This window comes from Panthera pardus, unplaced genomic scaffold, assembly GCF_024362965.1.
Source record: "Panthera pardus isolate Hobbes unplaced genomic scaffold, ASM2436296v1 HiC_scaffold_2, whole genome shotgun sequence".
Lineage (NCBI taxonomy): Eukaryota > Metazoa > Chordata > Mammalia > Carnivora > Felidae > Panthera > Panthera pardus.
In genome coordinates, this window is record NW_026526765.1 from 86,222,185 (window position 1) to 86,243,553 (window position 21,369).

Genomic DNA, 21,369 nt, shown 5'->3' on the forward strand with positions numbered 1-21,369 from the left:
AATCTCTGGAGGAATTGGGAGACATCCCCACATTCAAGTATATTTTGTGGCACCACATCACACTTAAAATATTGTGAGCCAAGGCAGAGACAAGTCATTCCTATTCTTCTTTAATTTATGGACAATTCTTTGCTCACCAACTCTGACATCTGCTTCTAGAATTAAAGAAGCCCATTGTCTGCTAATGGGTTTATTCCAAATCTTAATGACAGTGTCCCTGATTTAATCATTGGTCCTGGTCACCATTTGTGCAGGAAATCTAGTGAGGGGAAAAAGCCTCCTTGTGGCAGCACATGGAATAAAGCTCTTTCTTTACATACCTCGTCCCACAACGTAACTGTTTTTAAAAATGGTAATGGTAGGAAAAATTGTCAATTACTTGGAAAGGAACAGAAGAGATTACTGAGATTAGTAGATCTTCTGGAGATTATCTGATTATATAAGGTTGGGTATCTTTGATCACTTTTTCCTGTGGAGGTTATTTTACATTTCCACACAGTAGAAATTAAGTTGTACAAAACTAATAGTAATACAAATAATTCTTGTACATGGCAAGGCAAATTATTTTGTCTTGTAGATATAAAATTTATTTCTTCTTGTGGAAAAGATTACCACAAGGATTAAATTTTATTGCCCTGTAGGTTATTAACCAGTTTTGCAGCTATTAGCAAATTCTTTTCAGCATTCCTAATTGTATGTGTATGTATGTATATTTAAAAACTTTCTTAAACTTATTCTCTCATTACTAATGAGTTGAATAAAATCTTTCACATGTGTTCATTTTATATTTACATGACAGTAAAAAGTATTTGTTTCTTTTTGAACATTATACCATAGCAGTTAAAGACCTGATGTTTTGATTACATTTCAATAGTTCCAAATAAGAAAGAAATTCAGACAGTTTACTAAATATGTAACCTTAAATTACACAAAAATTAGTGGTAATAATCTTGAGGTAAAAAGGATATTTTCAGTATAGGGACTATAGTTTTTGCATGTAGTAAGCAAAATTATCTGTGGTAAAGGAATCTCCTCCAGAAGGTTTATCTGCCCTCAAACCCTTCCTTCCACCCTTGGCTGTGTTTTTTAATTCACAAGGAGGAAAAAGAAATTTTAGAGATGGTGAAATTAGGTGATAAATAAAAAAAAAAGTAAGTGGAAAGTAATGAAGACAGATTCAAGAATGCTGTTTCAGTAGTGTCTTTCTGTACCTAGTCTCCTTGCAAGCCTAGAATCTTGAAAGTTTGTGTGCTACAAAGTAAAGCTGTTCCTTTTCCACTTGAGTGACCCACTGGTTTTCTGGTTATTAAGGAAGAACATTAATTGACTACAACCCAAACACAATAAAGTATTCTTTAACTGGACCGGAGTTTTCTCTTCTGCAGTTTTCTCTCTGTAAAATTTAGGAACAGCAATTTGGTAGCTGAGGTCAGAGCTTTAAAACATATGATTGTGTTTTCCTCAAGAGCCATTTGTCTAGTGTAATCACAAAGAAACAAAGATATTGCCATCTAGTGGTTTAATTGAAGAAATTCAGAAAAATAATTTTTCTCCTAAAATTTCCATTAATTTTTTCTTTGTGTAGCACTAAATAAAAAAGCATTCATTTTTAGAAAGCAATTATTAATATATACTTTTTTCAAATTAAGGTTCTAGATGTGGCTACTCTTTTTTTCTTTTTAGGTTATATTCCCTATTTATTAAGCTCAGTAGGATTAGGATATGAATTAGAACAGGGAAAGATCCTTTCATAATTGAAGAAAATACATTTAAAGGCAATGTTTCACTGAAGGAATTGTTAAATACCCAAACTAAATCATAAAATCAAGTGATAAAATTGATAGTTCATATCAAATTTTAAAAAGGTACAAGATAAAATAAATAGGTATATATTATGTATGGTCTAAAGGTAGAATCTTATACCAAAATCCTTTGCTTTTATTTAATAGTTGCATTACAGCAAAACTAGCTTTTAAAGAATATTCCATTGAATAAAATATTATTTTATCATTGGCTTTGATTACAAAATAATAATTGGATTTCTAGAAAACTCTCCAATCCAAAAAACTTTGATATTTAAACATATAAGAAGTATACTTATAAGTCCAGCAGAATTTTACTTACAATACAGATCAGAAAATCCACAGGTATTACCATCTATTTTCTGCATTGATATATTTTTATAGTCTTATGTAAAACAGATTTGCTCTGTTGTATTAAATAACTATTTCATTTCTAGTAACAGCATGGAGACAATAGTTTACAAAGATATTCTGACTCCATCTGACTGTGGTAGAGATTTTTCCAGGTTCCCCTTGAATTTTCAGATCATCACGTACCTAGTATCTTGATTAAAAAAAAAAAAAAAAACTTAAAAAAAAATTCCAAGTATTCTGATTCCACTTTTAAAAAGCATTTTTATGCTTAGGGGACCATAATGACTTGTGCTGAATTTAGCAAAATAGAGATCCTTTCTCATCATTGGTCAAGAAAGTGACATGATGTGGGGCACCTGGGTGGCTCAGTTGGTTAAGCATCTGACTTTGACTCAGGTCATGATGTTGTGGTCTGTGAGTTCAAGCCCAGCCTCGGGCTCTGTGCTGGCAGCTCAGAGCCTGGAGCCTGCTTCTCTGTGTCTCCCTCTCTCTCTACCCCTCCCTGCTCATGCTCATGCGTGCTTTCTCTCTCTCTCAAAAATAAATAAACATTATTTAAAAAAACTTAAGAAAGTGACATGACAGAATCTACCCCAGCCTGGGACAACTAAAGGATGTCTTTTTATGATATCTTCTGTGGTAGATATAAAAGTCCAGAGGAGAGACAATAAAGTAGACAGAGGGACAGATACAGTTTATAAACCCTGCATAAAATGATAAAACTTCTATTCTGAAAAGGGTTCCATGGTTATGATGACCATGCCACCCCTGGGCAGTGTACAAGAGGTAAGAAGGATGGGGTATGACTGTGCATATTCATCCTCATTGAAGTAGCCTCTCCCCCAGTTGTTGTCAAGGGTTCAGGTAACTACAGATCCTGTTGTCATTGTTATGGAAAATAAGAATAGATTCAAATTTTGGATTAAGATTTGTTGTCTAGTAAAAAGGTTGTGTGCAGGAAGAACATTATGTGGGCACAGACACAAGATGGAAAGAAGAAAATTGACAATGGGTTTCCTTTAGGTACATTAAGTTGCTAGACAAGCCAATCAAGGCAAAAAACAGCAACACTAAACTTAAAGAGCGATTTGTAAACTGTGCTGATAATTTCTTTCAAAACAGGTCATAGTATTTCTTTAGAGGAAATAAAACATAAGTGTCTATCAGTTTGTAGAAATGTCTACCTTTTCTCTATATAATATGTAGATCTATTTTTATAGGAGTTAATTTTTCTCCAAGATCTTATTAAAAATAGAGATCCTTTCCTTTCTTCTTTCAAATACTGAATAGAATCTATGAGATTGGGGCTCAGTCTTCTCTATTTTTAACAAGCTCTCCAGGTCTTTTTAGTATATTAAAGTTTGAGAAACATTCTTCTAGACTTCATTAACAAAACCATTGAGACTAAATACTTTTCATGGAAAAAGTTTAAAGACAATCAAAGGTAAAAAAGTGGAATACCAGGTCAAATTTAATAGTCACTTAGCTGGAGGACTGGCAGATCACCAATGAGATTTCCAATTTCCAATATCATCAGCAAAGGGACTAATTTTAAAATGAGACTTATTACCATAGGTGGCAGCCTGATAAAAATGTCTGTGAAAGGGTAGACATACTCAAAACTTAAACACTTGTATTAATTCAAGAGTTACTTATTGAATATCAACTACATGTTAGGTGCTATGTTAGGTACTAGGATTGCAGAGAAAAAAGTTGTTCTCCTTAGGAAGCTCTTCATATAATAAAATGATTATTAGACTTCAGTGGGAATACAAATTACCTTGGGTACGTGTTAAGAATGCAGATGGTCAGTATGTGATCATGAAGAATACTGGTCTAATTTGTAAAAAGAAAGTAAATAGACATTTATAATGTAAGTGGTAAGTTTTAACAGATATACAGATATATTATCTGATCACTGATGCAAGCCAACATTGAGAGGTAAATATCCTTGAATTCCTGAATGAAAACCAGTAGTTTTCTAGATGATGAAAGGTAGGGAAGAGCATGGAACATGGCATTGAACAGTGAGAAAGTGTGGTGTATATCAGGCATTAAAGACGGTTTGTTTCTATCTGGAATTTAAAAGTTGAGAGTGAGTCATAATGGACATGGGAATGGAGAAGTAAACTAGATTATGAAGAGTCCTGTATCGTAGAGTTTTCATTTCACCCAGAAAAAAGTGGTGAATCTCTGAGGTATTTGAAGTAATGAAGTAGAGGATGACTGCATCAGGGCTGGGTTTAAGGGAAAGCATTCTCATAATAGCTAATGAATGGATTCAGTGGGGGTCAGCGTGAAGCAACAAACACTGGCAGGAAGGCTAGTTAGAAGACTGCCATGATAATTCAAGCAAGAAATTTGAAATGCCTGCTTTCAGATAGTGCTGCTGGGATGGAGAAGAGAGAAGGGAAGTATTGTTAAAGTAATTAAATTCATGGGATATGGAGAAAAGGTGGGGGATGGGAAGAAGAAAGTAATGTGAAGGATGACTCTGGGTTTCTGGTTTGAATCTACTCATTTCATTTCCTTGGTAATGGTGTTTCCTCTTTCCAATTGGGAAGACTTTTCTTTTGCCATCTCAGTAGTTAGTATTTTGTACTTTAAGCAGCTATATCATTTCTTCAGTGCTTATTATGGTTCCAAGTGCCACTATGACAAACATATCTCACTATAGAAGATGCTGCCAATGCTATGCTCATATTCCCCAAGCCCCTCCAGAAATCATGTGGAGTCTTTGCGGACAGTTCCTGTAAAAACCAAATGCTTCTTACTTCAAGCTGTGGTGAGGGCTTCTGTGTGAGGGCTTTCTCTGTGCCCTGCAGTGTGTCTGACTTGTGCTCAGGGTAAGCCAGAAGTATCCGTGAATAACCCAGGAGCAACCCTCAACCAGTGAGGAATGGAGATTGGGGTTAACTACTCATCCTAGCTTTCTAGCACTGTGATGGATTATCCCCAGTAGGATTCCCTTCCCTGTCTAACTTTGTCACACCCTCACCATGTTTCTGGAATCACCTCCCAAATAAGCTATTTGAATCCAAATCCTTGTCGCACAGTTTGCTTTAGGGAAAACCCAAATTTAGTTACTCAGTTCTGATAACACAATTTTATATATCTGCACCATTTTATATATGTGCAAACTAATGTTTGGAGGGGTTAAATAAATTGCCCACATCACTTAGCTCCTGGATTCATATCCAAAGCCTTTGGTTTCAATATTATGCAATAGCGCCAGTCTCAAATTCTAAGATGTGAACCAGGCATCACCAACTGCGGAATGAAAGCCAGAGATAGTCTGTCAAACTCTTTTACACAACATTGAAACTGACCATTATTTTCAGATTCCAATCTTTATTATTATAAAGCCTGAGCCTGAGCCTTGCCTGCCAGCATGTTTCCTTTCCCTTACTGAATATGGTAGTTATGTAGAATTTAGAAGCTGGGCAAATCACTCTTGAATGAGATGAAATGCAACGGCATAATGGCAGAGAGTGGTATGATAGATCAATTACTCTTTTTTTCTTAAGATTTTATTTTTAAGTAATCTCTACACCCAATCTGGTGCTAAAATTTATAATCCCAAGACACAGAGTCGCATGTTCCACCAACTGAGCCAGCCCAGGTGCCCCTAGATCAACTACTCTTAACACTTTGCTCAAGTTGTCAGGTTCTCTGAGTACTTTTATGGGTTAATTCCTGGTTAAGAATTTAAATTTTAAATGAGTGATGAAAGGAATTAAATTTTAAATGAGTGATGAGGTCATTAAAAATAATATATCTAGAACTCAGCTAAAGCTCATATTTTCCTCTCCTTCCTTATAATGTAAATAACTCACATTGAAGGGAAGTATCAAAGAAGGACACGCAAAATCAGAAGGTCTAATCTCAATTCCTTCGCCAATTAGCTATGTGCCATTAAGCAAATCACCCAACTTCTCAAAATCTTGGTTGTCATCTATGAGAAGAAGCCTCTTTCAAGCAATCTGATCTGCAGGCTCCTTTCTAGTATTAGCATTTCTATGGTTCTATCCAATTCCTGAGTTAGAGTTGCTTAGATGAAGGAGCATGAGCTTCACATATACTAGCCTGCTTTCCCACTCCCTGCACATATTTTGCACTTCCCCAAATTCATGCCTTTCTCCTTTGATATTTTTCTATCTCTAATGATTTCTCTTCTCATAAAATTTCAACCCAACTTTTACAATTCTTTGTCTTAATGACTGCAGAAATAATTGTGCCCTCCTCAGAATTCCTGAGCATTTATTATCACACCACTCATTCATATGGCACTTAGCACTTACAGCAAAAGAAAACTCTGCACAAGACATTACCATAGGCACAGAATACAGGATTAATTGCTATAGAAGTGGTTTTGACTGTAGTTCTCAACATGTGGTGGACAAATCACATGGGGTTCTATGACTATTTCTTTCTCTCTTACTGATCAGACCCACACTAGTATGTCATAATACTCCAGGTTGAATCTAATTAGTATATAAATGAACTCAAATAATTACATAGGCCATAATTCACAAAATGAAGCAGTGCCTTTGCAATAAAGTAATGAGGTCAGAGGACTCTGACAAAAAGGAGAGCTCAGGTCCCACAGAAAGGGGGCAGCAATGCCTTGGTTGTGAAGGGGTGCAGCATCTGGGACACTAAACTGTTTGCTTCTTTTTTTTTTTTTTAATTTTCTTTTTTTCAACGTTTTTTATTTATTTTTGGCACAGAGAGAGAGAGAGCATGAACGGGGGAGGGGCAGAGAGAGGGGGAGACACACAGAATTGGAAACAGGCTCCAGGCTCCGAGCCATCAGCCCAGAGCCTGACGCGGGGCTCGAACTCACAGACCGCGAGATCGTGACCTGGCTGAAGTCGGACGCTTAACCGACTGCGCCACCTAGGCGCCCCAACTGTTTGCTTCTTTAAGAGAAGTCAGAAGTCAAGAGTTTTTGTTCTTTGTTCATGGTTTTTAAATTTTTCAATTTTTTAAAAAATTTTTGAGAGGGAGAGCACACATGTGAGGGGTGGGGAGGGGTAGACAGGGAGGAGGGAGATAATGCCGAGCAGGCTTCACGTTGTCAGTGCATGGATAGCTAATAAGGTTCCGTCCCACAAACCGTGAGATCATGACCTGAGCCGAAACCAAGAACTGGACACTTAACCAACTGAGCCACCCAGGAGCTCCATCTTTGTTCACAGTTTTTAAATGTCAAAAACAAAGTCAAACATTTAAGTATATCTCCTGTAGGTCTTATTTAGCTGGTAAGAGGTCTCTGGTCTCTGCTCATCTATTTCTCAGCCCACTACAGTGTGGCTTTTTCAGTGAAATTACCCTCCCAAAAGGTACCAGTTACCAGCTTTGTGACCCAAACAAGTAACTTAACTTGTCCCTGAACCAGTCTTTTGCCTACATCACAGGATGTATGAGCAGTAAGTGAGAAAATATCTGTAAGACATAGCACACAGAAATATGCACAAAGCAGTCCACGCATGTTTGTTCCTGCTATGCTTGAACCACACTGCAATCTGGCTTCCTCCATCAACATGGTACAGCTTTAAACACCTGTGTGCCTCTTTCTCTCTGCCAGTGCACACTCCTCTCCCCTCACTCTCTGAGCTCTAACTCTTTGAAGAAAGTGCCTTCTCAAGCTGTGTGTAGATTTCTTGATGGTAAAACTATCCTAGCTTTCTCCCCACATTTAAGAATATTTTTAAAACATTAAAAATATTTTAAAAATAGTTTTAAAATATTAAAAAATATATTTTTATTCTTGGGGCACTTGGGTGTCTCAGTTGGTTAAGTGACTGACTTTAGCTCAGGTCATGATCTTGCAGTTCACGAGTTCAAACCCCCTGTCAGGCTCTGTGCTGACAGCTCAGAGCCTGGAGCCTGCTTTGGATTCTGTCTCCCTCTGTCTCTCTGCCTCTTCCCCACTTGTACTCTCTGTCTCAAAAATAAATAAAACATTTAAAAAAATATATGCATATATATATATATATATATATATATATATATATTATTCTAGAAAATTTCAATCACATACAAACATAGAAAGAAGAGTATAATCAACCCCTTAGTACACAACCATCCTCAACGATTTTCAACATATGGCCAATTTTGTTTCATCCACTCCCTTACCAAATCCCTGCCCTCTCACCATTGCACACAGAGTGGATTATTTGAAGCCAACTATAAATATAACATCATCTCACTTGTAATTACTTCAAAGTTTATACAGTTTTGTAAGGAATGTGTAGGAAACAGAATGGTCTTGTGTAAAGATTCTTAAAGGTGATAGGGGAAGGGAAGGGCAAGGAGGATGGGACACACAAGTAATATGTATTCCTAAAGATAGGGATTCTGCTCTTTTCAAGTAGAAAATCTCTGAGCCAATACTAAGCAGCTGAACAAAAAACATCTATGGGCAAAATCTGGTCATAAGGCCATAAATTTGCAACCTTATCTATAAATAATAGCTGTGGAGAAGGACAAATAGAAAGGGTTGAATTCATAATAGAGTCAGGTTAAAGGAAGAAATTCTTTCTCCTTTGTTGCATCCACACGACTCCTGAAACAGTATGCTACGGGCACCAGTGACAGTCGCAACAAAGTTTATTACAATGAGAGGCAAGGCCGACTGATTGGGACCAACACTCTTGATAAGAATGTGGCTCTGAACAGCTGGGGTACAGAGTTTTTAAAGCCGATCACATCGTTTTGTCATTATCTGCGAACAGAACAGAGAAACAGTTCCCAGATTAATTAGAAACAGTTGCCAGATGAGTCAGAAACAGTTATCGAATGAGGTGATTATTTTGGACTTTCTGCTGCTAAGTTGCAACCAGTGGATCTCCTTGACCTTGTCTCTGATGGTCTTTTTTTGAGCTTTTGTTTCCTTCATTGGTAAAGCCTGATTCACAAGAGTATGAAGTATGATTTACAAGAGTAAAAGCAAGGCTGTTATCTTTTGACCTTCAGTGTCAGAACAAAGTTGTTATCTTTCAAGCTAAGCGTTAGCCCTACACTACAATTTAACCATTACACTATTACCAGGTAAATCTGTGAGTTTAGGGAGTTTTCTACCCTGTATTTCTCATAGTTAGAAGAAAATTTCAAAATGCATTTTGCATAAATCTTGATTGACAATGGAAATGCTATGACTATTTTATTATATTTGTCTCTAAAGATTTCATTTTATTAGCCATCTATTATACTTCCATCCAGATTACTTCAGCTTAAAATAGATTACTAGTCTTTCGCAGCTATTTAGTAACTAAGAGCAATGAATTAAATTCATACAACAGTTCAGAAAAGTTCACATCACCATCAGTTCAGAACATCTGATTCACCAAGTATAGATTATTTAAAAAGAATGACCAGAAATTAAATATCACAAATAAGATTTTTTATTTGTCACCATTAAATGTCTGAATTTTAAACAGATTCTTGGGCTGGTGGCTCATATCCATCAGCTTGTTCAACTTTAGTACCAGTCTCACTCCCAGTAGTTTTTCCAGAACTACTACCTTCATCATGAAGCTCCATGAGCTTTCCCAGTTCAAAGTTAGGTTTTGTCAGCATTTTTACTTTTCTAATGAAGACATCATGGAGTGGATAAATAGACTGACAAATCTTTTCTATGTCATTCCCGATGCTGTCTGGAATCAATTTATTGACCACTTTTTTCAAGTCATTTGTCTGCACCTCTTGGGTCATGATTTCCATCATCTTTTTCCAAATTTGGTGGATTTGTTGGTGGTGAGCATAACAGGTCTTCCAAATCTGAATGTTGCGTTTAGTAGTAAAAGCAACACAAAAGAGATGAAGCAAATAACCATTAGCAGTATTGACATTAACAGGAGCTTCAATCATGATCTGACATTTTTTGACCATGGAGCACATTTTGTCATGGGTAAGATCCATGCCACAGAAATTAGGCAGTTTTTGCCTTGAACATCTTCAGTAATTAGCTTGAACTTTCTAAATGCAACTTCATCATTCTGCAGATCAGCAAGGCTCACTTCGAAAACATGATCCTTAAGGTCATCGGATGTGATTTTGGTTGCTTGAGTTCTTGTGACTAGTGTTTTTCTGATATTTCGTATATTAAACATAGCTGGCACTTTTACATCACACCAACCTTTCTTTGAAAATGGATCAACCACTTTCTTCTTGGCTCCTTTTTTGCTGCCTTTCATAAGGCGCTTGGTTCTTGCTGACAACCAGGGAGCCAAAAGTGCTATGTCTATTTTAAATTCATCCAATCTGGCTTTGGACATCAACATTCCATTAAATGTGCCCTTGTTGAAGTTACCAATTTTTCCAAGTCCAACTTAGTTGACTACTTCTTCTTACTTGGCTTCCAGCACAGCATTTTCTCCTGGTTTTCCTTCTACCACACTGGCAATACCATTTTTCATGCCCAGGATTTGGTCTTGCACTTTATTTTTGTTTACACACACTTTTCCTAGTTGATTTTATCTGGTTAAGCAGCTTTAACTGCCATTTAAATACTGATGGCTCTTAAATATATTCCTAGGCTTCACTTTTCTTTGAGGCTTCACACACCCACACACGTTTACACATACATACATTCTAGAATAACTTTTATTAATATAAAGGATATGTTGCACAAACGTAAATAATAAAATAGGTAATATTCCTTGTTGTAAATTCCATATGGCATTTCAGTTTTTGCAGAATTCTTTCATTGATTTTTGCTAAACTTTTGTATCTGTATTTAACTTATGGTTGCAACTGATGAGTAAGCGAAGATCCAATATGAATGTTGGCTAATTCTTTTCATTATGCCAATAAGTGAGATGACAGCTCCAGTATTCCATGGATACTAGAATTCCCTCTGTTCCTGGATTATGCCAAGCTTATTTCTATTTCAGGTCTTTTGGATTTCCTCTTCCTCTTCTCTTCTTCAGTTCTTTACAAGACTGGTTTTTTATTCCAGCTCAAGTGTCACAGAGAGGTTTTCCCTGACCACCTTAACCAAGAAGCTTTTCTTACTTCAGCCACTCTCTATCCCACTGTTTTCCTTTATATTCTTCATAGGGATTCTGCAGTGATCAGTTTTTAAAAAGCAAAGTTTGTATCTATATGTATTTACTTATTTGAATGAATGATTCATGCTTATGGCAAAAAAATTCCAAACAGTGAAAAAAATCTATCCAGGGATTTCCATTCCAGGAAGATTGAGTAGATGCACTTTCTCAATTTATAACTAAAAATCCTGGGCATAATATAAAAAGCAAACATATGAGAAAGCATATCAGCTAAAGACTTCAAGATCCAATGAACAAACAACATGGTGATGAGTTCCCTGGGTTTTCTTTTTGCTGAATATATCCCAGAATTGGTGCTAGAGAAGCCAGAAAGCCTGGAAATAAATGGGCACCTACAGAAAAGGGCCCAGCAAAAACTGCTCCTTTGAGCCAAAGGACCAGGAAAATGGCAGCCTACAAAGGCAGAAAGCTTTTGGGAAATAACCAATTTACTATAGAATAAACTATGGCCCCACCCCCATCCCTGCCAGCAAAGACCAAGTGGAGCCTAGACTTTATCCAATTATAGCTTTATCCTCCTAAAGGCTGCTCTCTCAATAGACAAAATTTGTTAAGATACCCAATGATATAGTTGTCCTCACTTCCTTGGACCCCTCAAAATCACCCAACCCAAGCCGAGTCTTTTCTCATACTCTCTTTCTAAGAGAGTACCCTCATGATGTTTGAAGGAAGAAAAAAAAATAAACAAACAATTAAACGTGGTTCAACTACAGGTATTTTTGGTACTTTTTGGCTGAAGAGGATTAATATTGTAAAGTAGCTGCAATCTCCATTAGTATTATTATTGTTGTTGTTGTCGTTATTTCAAATTCAAATTGATCATATGTTATATACACTTCTCTGTACTTTTTTTTCTCATTTAATGATGCATTCCAAAAATAGTACATGATAGTATCTATAGGTATGTTTTATTCTTTTTAACAGGTTTATAATAATTCCATGCTATGAATGTAAATTAATGCATTTAAACTGTCATCTGGGGGTGCCTGGGTGGCTCATTCTGTTGAACATCCGACTTCGGCTCAGGTCATAATCTCGCAGTTCATGAGTTTGAGCCCCGCATCGGGCTCTGTGCTGACAGCTCAGAGCCTGGACCTACTTTGGATTCTGTCTCCCTCCCCCTCTCTGCCCCTCCCCCCACTCACACTCTGTCTCTCTCTCCAAAATAAATAAACATTAAAAAAATAAATAAACTGTCATCTGTTCATGGACAGTTAGTATTTTTCAAATCTTTCTCTCTTCCTTTTTTTTGAAAGACAACTTTTATTACTTTTATGTACAGAAGATTCAATAGCGTACACTTAGCCCAATTTGGTGGCCAGTTTTAGGCTTTGCCTTTTCCAGCTTGGCAACGCAAGCCACTGACTTTGGATCCAGGACACTGCCTCCCCACTGACAGCAGATCTCATCATATCTGTTGTCATAATTGGTCCTGATCGCTTCCACCAGCTTAGCCAGATCTCCTTTGTATTCAGAGTTAACCTGTGTGAAGATGACAGTGGTGCAGGTCTTCCTGTGGACCAGATACCCCAGCCTGGCCTTCCCCTTGATAATACAGTAGGGAACCCCCATCTTACAATATAGGGCAGGCAGGAAGACAACCATCTCCATGGGATCCACATCATGTGCAATCACTACCAGTTGAGCCTTCTTGTTTTCCACCAAACTGGTGACAGAATTAGCCCCTAGAACACACAACCAGCTTGCATAAGGACTACACGAGGGATGCTTGGTTCACAAAAGGAGCTCTACTATGGGCCCAGCTATGACTCAGGGTTAAAAAGCTTGAATTTTACTCTTCACAGTGATTCCATGTGAACCAATCTTTTTCTTTTATAAGCTGTAACGAATAGCTTTGCACATACTTTATGTACAAGTACACCTACAGAGTAATTTTTGAGAAGTAGAAGTGCTTCTCAAGTGTATGCGGATTTAAAATTTTGATACATGTGATCTCCAAAGTTCACCAAAAAGGTTGCCCTAAATTATCTATCAACAATGTTTAGGGAAACCCTGCTCATTCTCCATAGTAAGTTTGTAATTCCAAACTTAGATCTTTGCAAATGTAACAAGTGAAAATTTGTATCTCACTGCAGTGTAAGCACTGACCTTATTTTTAAAGAAGCTGAACAAGTCATATGTTTATAAGCTATTTGTAGATCTTTTTACATGAGCTGTCTTCTCATATACAGATGATGCTTGAACAACACAGGAGTTAGAGGCACCACCATCCCTTCCACTCCTATGCAGGCAAAAATTGGTGTTTAACTATTGGCTCCCCCAAAACTTAACTACTAATCACCTTCTGTTGTCCAGAAACCTTATCAATATAAACTATCTATTAACACATATTTTATATGTTATATGTATTATATACTGTATTCTTATAATAAAGCAAGCTAGAGAAAAGAAAATGTTATTAAAAAACCATAAGGAACAGGAAATACATTTAAGGTATGTACTGTATTTATTTTTAAAAAATCCACATAAAAGTGGACCCCAGAGTTCAAACCTGTGTTATTCAAGGGTCAACAGTATTCTAGGTTCTGTTATAATATAGAAACATAGTATATATTACATAATTCATAACATATAGTACATTAACATTAAAACATATAACATGTTATACAACATGAAATCTTTTTCTTATTGTACATAGTATTTTATAGTCTGTGGAATTTCCACCTGCAGAGTTTATTACATAATTTAAAAATATGTATGTATTTCCTTAGCCTATTTTATGAAAACTATTATTGTGATTTTTAGCTTCTTTTATCTACATTCACAAATTTACCTTTAATATTCAGATATTGACTGGTTTAAGCCTTAAAGATAACTTTTTCAGTGTTTCCTTTCTCTTCTAGTTAGCAGTTCCCACATTTTGTTCTTCAGTCAAAATACTTTTTTCTTTTTGTTTAATAGCCTAATTCATTCTCCCTCCCTCCCTGTTTCCCTTCTCCCCCTCCTCTCTTTCTCTTCATATCTAAGCTGTTGCCACAGTAATCACTTATATAATTAGATGCCCCAATTCTGGGAGGAAGAAGAATTTTTCAGGAACATTATGATTTATTAAAGGAACCATTATTTCCTTCTTGCTCTTGATGTTGTCTGCTTATAGTATGTAGGTGGTAGCTAAAAATAAACCTATTAATTTTCACCTCTACATTGTATTCAGGAGCATGTTTAGTGCCTCATTACTAATGAGAATTCATCAAAAAAAAAAAAACCCAAATCCTTTGTTTTTGACTGTTGTGATAAGGACACCATTTGTATTCAAAGACATCCTATGAATCTATAAACATGAGTATCTAAATACAACTTGTTTGATTTTAAAAAATGTAAGGCCAGACAAAGAGGTTATGAAAATTCATCTTTAACCAAAGCTTGCAAAAGCTGGTTACCAGACCATGGCCACCTACTAAATATTTTGATTTGAAGAATAGACCTGAGATTAATAAATCATCTTCAGTTTTATGCAGTGCTTCATAGGAAAGCTATCAACCCATAAAAGTAACTCAAAAGGCTAGAGAGCTTACTTTTAGGTGGAAAGCAGCCTTAATAAGGACTTAAAGACTCTACTTCATTTTCATTATATTTCCAGCATATTTTTGTTTTGAATATTTTGCTCTTTCCTGTTAGCAGTATTGCAGTCTACCTGTGTTCACTTCTGGAAGCAGGAAGTGTGGATAATCCTAGCCCTAAATGCGACTATAAGCACTATAAAGAATAAAAGGAGTGTAAGGTCCTTAGCTCTGAGCACAGGAGGTATTGCTCAGAGGCCAATGTTCTGGAACCCACTCTGGCCCTTCTACACTGCATTCCACATGAGGTGAAGAGTTCCAGGCACCTTAGGAAATATATCCACCGAAGGATAGCAAAATACGCTACCACAAAATATGCCTTTTTGACATAAAAAGTATTTTGAAGTGAACGCAACTAAGAAGAAACTAAGAAGAACTAAGGGTTCTCTCTACCCTACCCCTTTTCTGCCTAAAGGCAGGATACAAATTCTCCTTTTACCAGAAAAAGACTCTTATTAGCTCAGAGATGGCATTAAAGGAATCTGCAAACAAACCTTATTCCATTAGTTTCCTTCCATATATTCACCTGCCCACAGTTTGCTGCCATTGGAAGCCTAAATTTGCTTTCCACTCTCCTGTCACAAATTTACTGTTCTTTGTTGAAGATGCCATATAAGCTGGAATTCTTTTTTTGTTTCATGTTTAACAATCTTTAATTCAAATATGAAAGTTCAATACAAGCCATTTGTAGGGCTTGGGACTTGTTCTTTTAAAAACAAGAATGGAGGAATGCAACAAAATGATCCTTCCACTTTTTTTCTGCAGAAACTTTCAAGGAAAGGATAGATCATAGGGCTATAAAGATCCATTTAGTCATACCCACTTTCTCCCCCTACCAAGTCTTTTACCCGTTCCATAATAAGCTGGAATTCTAAGTCACCTCTCTGAGTTACTCGTTTTTCCCTGGGTATCATCCACATATAGAAGAGGTAAACATGTTAATAAAGTTCTGTTTGATTTTCTCTTGTTAATCTGTCTTTTATTACAGTGATCTCAGACAAGAACTCAGAAGGGTAGAGGAAAAATTATTTTTCTTCCCTTATAGACCCAAAGCTCATATACTCCTTCTAGACCAAGCTCCAGACACTTGGGACCTCAGAATTCCCCACCCAAATGTCTCTAAGCCTCCCTTTAGGGCTTTTGCATAGCAAGGACAATGCCATTGGAGTACACAGCCCAAGCCTAAAAGTGGCCAGATGGCTGCTATTTGCCAAAAATAGGAGTGGAGCTTGGATTTTCAAGCTGGCGTATCCACCCATGTACACTGGAGGCCTCTCCTGGTATGGGACAGCGTTGGAAGAAGAAAGAAAAGTTTGACTTGGTCTGGCTCTTCCAACATTCCCAGGATTCAATGTGGAACACCAAGAATTCAGAATTCTAATTTCAAACCTAAACTTCAGTCATTATGAAGCTATATTTGTCAAAGTAGGAGGACAGAACATATTTTATTTAACAGCTTATTAGCTTGATTTATAACTTTAAAATATTTATACGTAAGGTATATGACACCTCATTTGCACTAGCCCCTACAGATGTTAAGGAAGTGCCTAGGTTCCTTATCCTTCACTGAGTTTTTTATTCTGACTCCAGATGATTCTATTTTTCAAGCTCTTTGTGGAGGGTAATTTCCAGCAACTTTTTTTTTTTTTAACGTTCATTTATTTTTGAGACAGAGAGAGACAGAGCATGAGCGGGGGTGGGGAGTGCAGAGAGAGAAGGAGACAGAATCCAAAGCAGGCTCCAGGCTCTGAGCTGTCAGCACAGAGCCCAATGCGGGGTTCAAACTCACAAACTGAGAGATCATGACCTGAGCCAAAGTCGGACACTTAACCAACTGAGCCACCCAGGAACCCCTTAATTTTTTTTTAGTGTTTATCTATTTTTGAGACAGACACACACACACACACACACACACACACACACACACACACAATGTGAGTGGGGGAGGGGCAGAGAGAGAGGAAGACACAGAATATGAAGCAGGCTCCTGTCTCCAAGCTGTCACCACAGAGTTTGATACGGGGCTCGAAACCACAAACCATGACATCATGACCTGAGCCCAAGTCCGATGCTGAACGTACTGAGCCACCCAGGCACCCCTCTACTCCTTTTTAAAGGGGAACTAACATTTATTGATTGTCATATGTGAATACTTTATATACATCAGCTAATTTAATCTTCATAACAACTCTGTGAGTGGAATCCCTATCATAGGGATGAGGAAACTCAAAAGGTAAAGTTGCCGAGATTTCAAATCTAATGAAACAGCTGACTGGCTTCATCAAGCCCTCTACTCTACCTCCAGTCATCCTTTCCTCCCAGCTCTTGACTTTTATTGGATGTCCTTACTTCGTATTTTCCTAAGGAAGTGGAGAGAAAGTCTGTGAAAGAACCTAAATTATCTTCTATTTCACAATCATTTAGTTCCTTCACCCTACTTTTCTTTATCTTTCTTCTCTTTAAATAATTCTCCACCTTTGACACCAAGATATCAAGTCTTATCAACTTTCTCTTCTCTTCCCTCAGGTCCATCTTCAACCTGTACCTTTCCACTGGCTTCTCCTCTAATAAAGCATTTCCTATTCTAAAAGAATTTTAAAAACAACCTTCTTTCACTTGTGAATATCTTTATTAATTCCTTAATTTTCTGCTTCTCTTCACAAATTTCTTCAAAGTGAAGTTAATTCTTACTGCTTCATCATTCCTTAACCTTTTACAATCTTGACGATTATTCTTAACTCTACAAAAATTGCAACCAAATGCCTTGTGAGAACCTAATATTTTTGATGGATAAGTTACCTAGTAAAATGCATAAAGTGCATTAATTTTAAGTATGCAATTAGATGATTTTTACATGTGCATACACCCTTCAAACCACCATGCAGATCAAGATTTGGAACATTTCCAACACCCTCTAAAGTTCCATTTTGTTCTTTTTCAATAAATATCACCACTATTACCCCATTTCTGCCTGCCCAGAGGTAACCACTGTTCTGAATTATATAAATATTGATTAGTTCTGCCAGTTGTTGAACTTTATATAAACGGAATCATGTGCAGCATACTCATTTGCATGTTTTCTTTTGTATCTGACTCATTTCACTAAAAACAATATCCACGAGTATCAATCTTATTGTTGATGTTACTGTTAATTTTGTGTTGTTTTTTTTTCTTTATCACTGGTAGTATTCCTTTATATGAGTATACCTCAATTTGTTTCTCCTTTTACATGTTAATGAAAATTTGGGATGCTTTCAGTATGGAGTCATTATGAATAAACCTGCAGTGAACATTCTCATGTAAGTTTTTCTGGGGGAATATACCACTACTTTTGGATTCATACCTACAAATGAAATTGCTGTGTTGTAAGGTAAGTGAATTTTTAACATTTGTAGAGATAGACACTTACAAATTGGATGTATCATTTTACATTCCTATCAGCAATCTTTTAAGAGTTGGTCCACATCTTTTGCCACCATATGATATTGTTAATCTTCTAAAAAATTTTTATTTATTTTAATATTAGCCATTTTGGTGTGTTTGCAATAACATTCATTGTGGTTTTAACTGATAATTCAAATCTTTTATACAATGTTCTTATTGGGCTTTAAGACTTTTTATAATTGATTTGTAATGTTTTATCAGATATATGTGTTATAAATGTTTTCTTACACACTTCCACTTCTTTTCATTATATTTTTTTTTAATGTTTATTTTTGAAAGAGAAAGAGAAAGAGACAAAGTGCGGGCAAGGGCTGAGAGAGAGGGAGACACAGAATCTGAAGCAGGCTCCAGGCTCTGAGCTGTCAGCACAGAGCCCAACATGGGGCTCGAACCTATGGACTGTGATATCATGACCTGACCTGACGTTGGATACTTAACTGAATGAGCCATCCAGACACTCCGTCTTTTTACTTTTCTAGTGGTGTCTTTGATGAGCAGAAATTTTTAATTTTGAGGATGTCAATTTATCAGTTTTTATTTTTATGATTAATGCTTTTTAAGTCCTGTTTAAGAAATCTTATCTGTCTCAAAGTCATGGAGATATTATCCTATGTTGCTTTTAGAAATTTTATAAGATTTTCTTTCACATATAATTCTATGATCCATCTGAAGTTAATTTTTGTGTTGGTGAGAGAAAAGAATAATATTCATTTATTTTTATGTGATATCTATTTATTGCAAGGTCTTTTCCCCATGGACTTAGTGTCTTTATAATTAATCAAATGACTGTTTGACTGTATGAATAGGTCTACTCTATTGATACAGTTTTCTATCTTTTCTCCAATGTCATACTCTCTTAATTATTATGTTTTACTAAGCATGAAAACCAGAAGCCTTCCTCAAATCTTAATTCTGCTCATTTTCTGTGCACTACTTAAAATTTGCCTACCATTCACATTTTTCATAGGGAACAATAGAGGCATTGGAGTCAGGCAGATTTGTCTTTAAATAGCTCCATCACCACATGATGGTGATGTGGGATCGTATAGAAGAAAAACCATCCAAAACTCGGACATGATGCCAAAGGATGGCTATATGTCATTCTGGAATATTGTTTAATTTAAGTTATACTCAATAAGAATTTCTCTTGGAGGTTTGTTTACCTTTGTTAGTTGCTACTGATTAGGGCTTAGACTGTGTAAAACATTAACTTGTAGATTTTTGCCCTAGAGAGATGCATATCATGTTTGTTTGATAGAGAGTGCAACTCCAAAGGCTACAGTTTATTTTGACTTGTAGGACATTGTAATTTAGCCAACCTATCTCAGCATGCCTTCAGGAACTACCTAGATATACTTAGTTTTTCTACTTTTTTCTGTGAACTAGCTTTATCATCTGGCTGGGTTCCTCATTAAAAAAGTTAAATAGATCTTAGAAACATATTCATTCTATATTTTTATAATAGTCCTGTGTTTAAATTTTGAAAATTATACTTCGACAATAGTGAGGAGTTAAATATTATTCCAAGGAGTTATATAAACTGGGTGACTGGTAATGGCATTATCCAGGATGCAGAACATATAAGAAGTATTTTAGAAGAAGATAATTATTTTTGTTTTGGTATATTCTTTTCCATATAATGGAAATGCATGACATAAATGGAAGTCTATGTTCATACTGCGAGTAGAGGGTTATCAGAAAAAATGTGAGAAATTTTGGAGTCATCAGTATGTGACTGTTGAAATTTAGTAGGTGAGAGTGCTTAAGAATAGCATGAAAGTATTAAGAACATCATTTTGAAAACAAACAAACAAACAAACAGGGAATGAATAAAAAAAAAAAAAGCCATCAAAGAAAACTAGGAAGGAGTAGTAAAAAGCGGTCATGATGGCAATTTTAAGGAGTGGTCAACATGCAGACGCAACCGAGGAGACAACAGGATGAGAACTGAAAAGAAGCAATTGAACTAGCAATTAAGAAGTCTTTGGTGACCTAGTAAAAGCACTTCAGTAGAGAGGTGAATGTAAGTCAGATTTGCTGTGGGTTGAGAGAAAATGAGATATGAGGAAATGGATGCTGTGAATATAGATTAATGTTTCAGGAAGTTTGGCTCCAAAACCTAAATCAGATCATAATAATTCACTGCTTAAAACCTGCTGATGGATTTCCATTACACTTGAAATAAAATTTATCCTTCAACATGAACTACTAGACTCTACATAATTAGGACTCTGTTTATCAATCTGACTTCTTATACCATTCTGCTATTCTCATTATACATCAAACTTATTGAAATCTTTCCTGTCCTTGATTATGCCAACTTTGTTCCTAACCTGTGGCCTTTGCACCTTTGTCATTTCCTCTTTTTGGTATATTCTCCCTTCAGAGCTTTGCCAGGCTTATACAACAGTATTGAAGGTATATTGGTCAGATCTTCCTCTGTGTGAGTAGGTCATCAAAGGTCTTCCTTACTAGGTCACTTCTTTACTAGGTCACCAAAGACTTCTTAATTGCTAAGTTCAATTGCTTCTTTTCAGTTCTTATCCTGTTGTTCCCTCAGTTGCACCTGCATGTTGACCACTCCTTAAAATTGCCATCATGATGGCTTTTTACAACCTTTCAGCTGCCATGTTTTCAGACCACTCATACTGAGGCCACATTTCCCCTAGCCTGTGTCTAGCTGGTGACTGAGTACAGTACAGAATGGATACTAGACCTCCACTATTCCTGCCTAACCCAAGACTCCTCTATAGGGCCATTTTTGCTTTGGGGCTCCTCAGTGGCCTGAAATTATTTCACAACTGCATTGTACTGTGAAGCTCTTCCTACCCAGTTCTCCTTCCTTCCCCTTTCTGTTCCCAGGTGTGAGGACAGTATTGTAGTTTGAAGACTCTCCTGCCTTCTGCTTACCACACCTTTATCCTTCACTGATGTTTCCTAGTCTCTTTCATGACTGATCCTATGTTGTCATCTGGAATTCAAAGGACCTAAACTGACACAGCTGTCAGTCATTTAATATCACAGTTCAAAAGTCACTTTATCATGGACCTTCTCAGTTCTGTAGTACTCAACTTGTGGTTAGCTCCTCATTGCCCTGTCTTATTTTCTTCA

At 36.5% G+C, this 21,369-nt stretch overlaps 2 protein-coding genes and 1 pseudogene across 3 annotated transcripts in view; all 3 read right to left on the reverse strand.

The window, feature by feature from the left end:
- Nucleotides 1–21,369, reverse strand: part of POLR3G (RNA polymerase III subunit G) — a 103,274-nt gene that overhangs the window by 76,429 nt on the left and 5,476 nt on the right. The gene's annotated exons all lie outside the window — the stretch shown is intronic.
- On the reverse strand, nucleotides 9,543–11,067 carry LOC109274870 (40S ribosomal protein S3a-like). The gene is given in 2 exon segments (XM_053907203.1): nucleotides 9,543–10,096; nucleotides 10,099–11,067. Coding segments are annotated over 2 exon segments (849 nt in total). The 5' UTR covers nucleotides 10,445–11,067; the 3' UTR covers nucleotides 9,543–9,593.
- Nucleotides 12,535–13,118, reverse strand: LOC109274875 (60S ribosomal protein L7a-like; annotated as a pseudogene).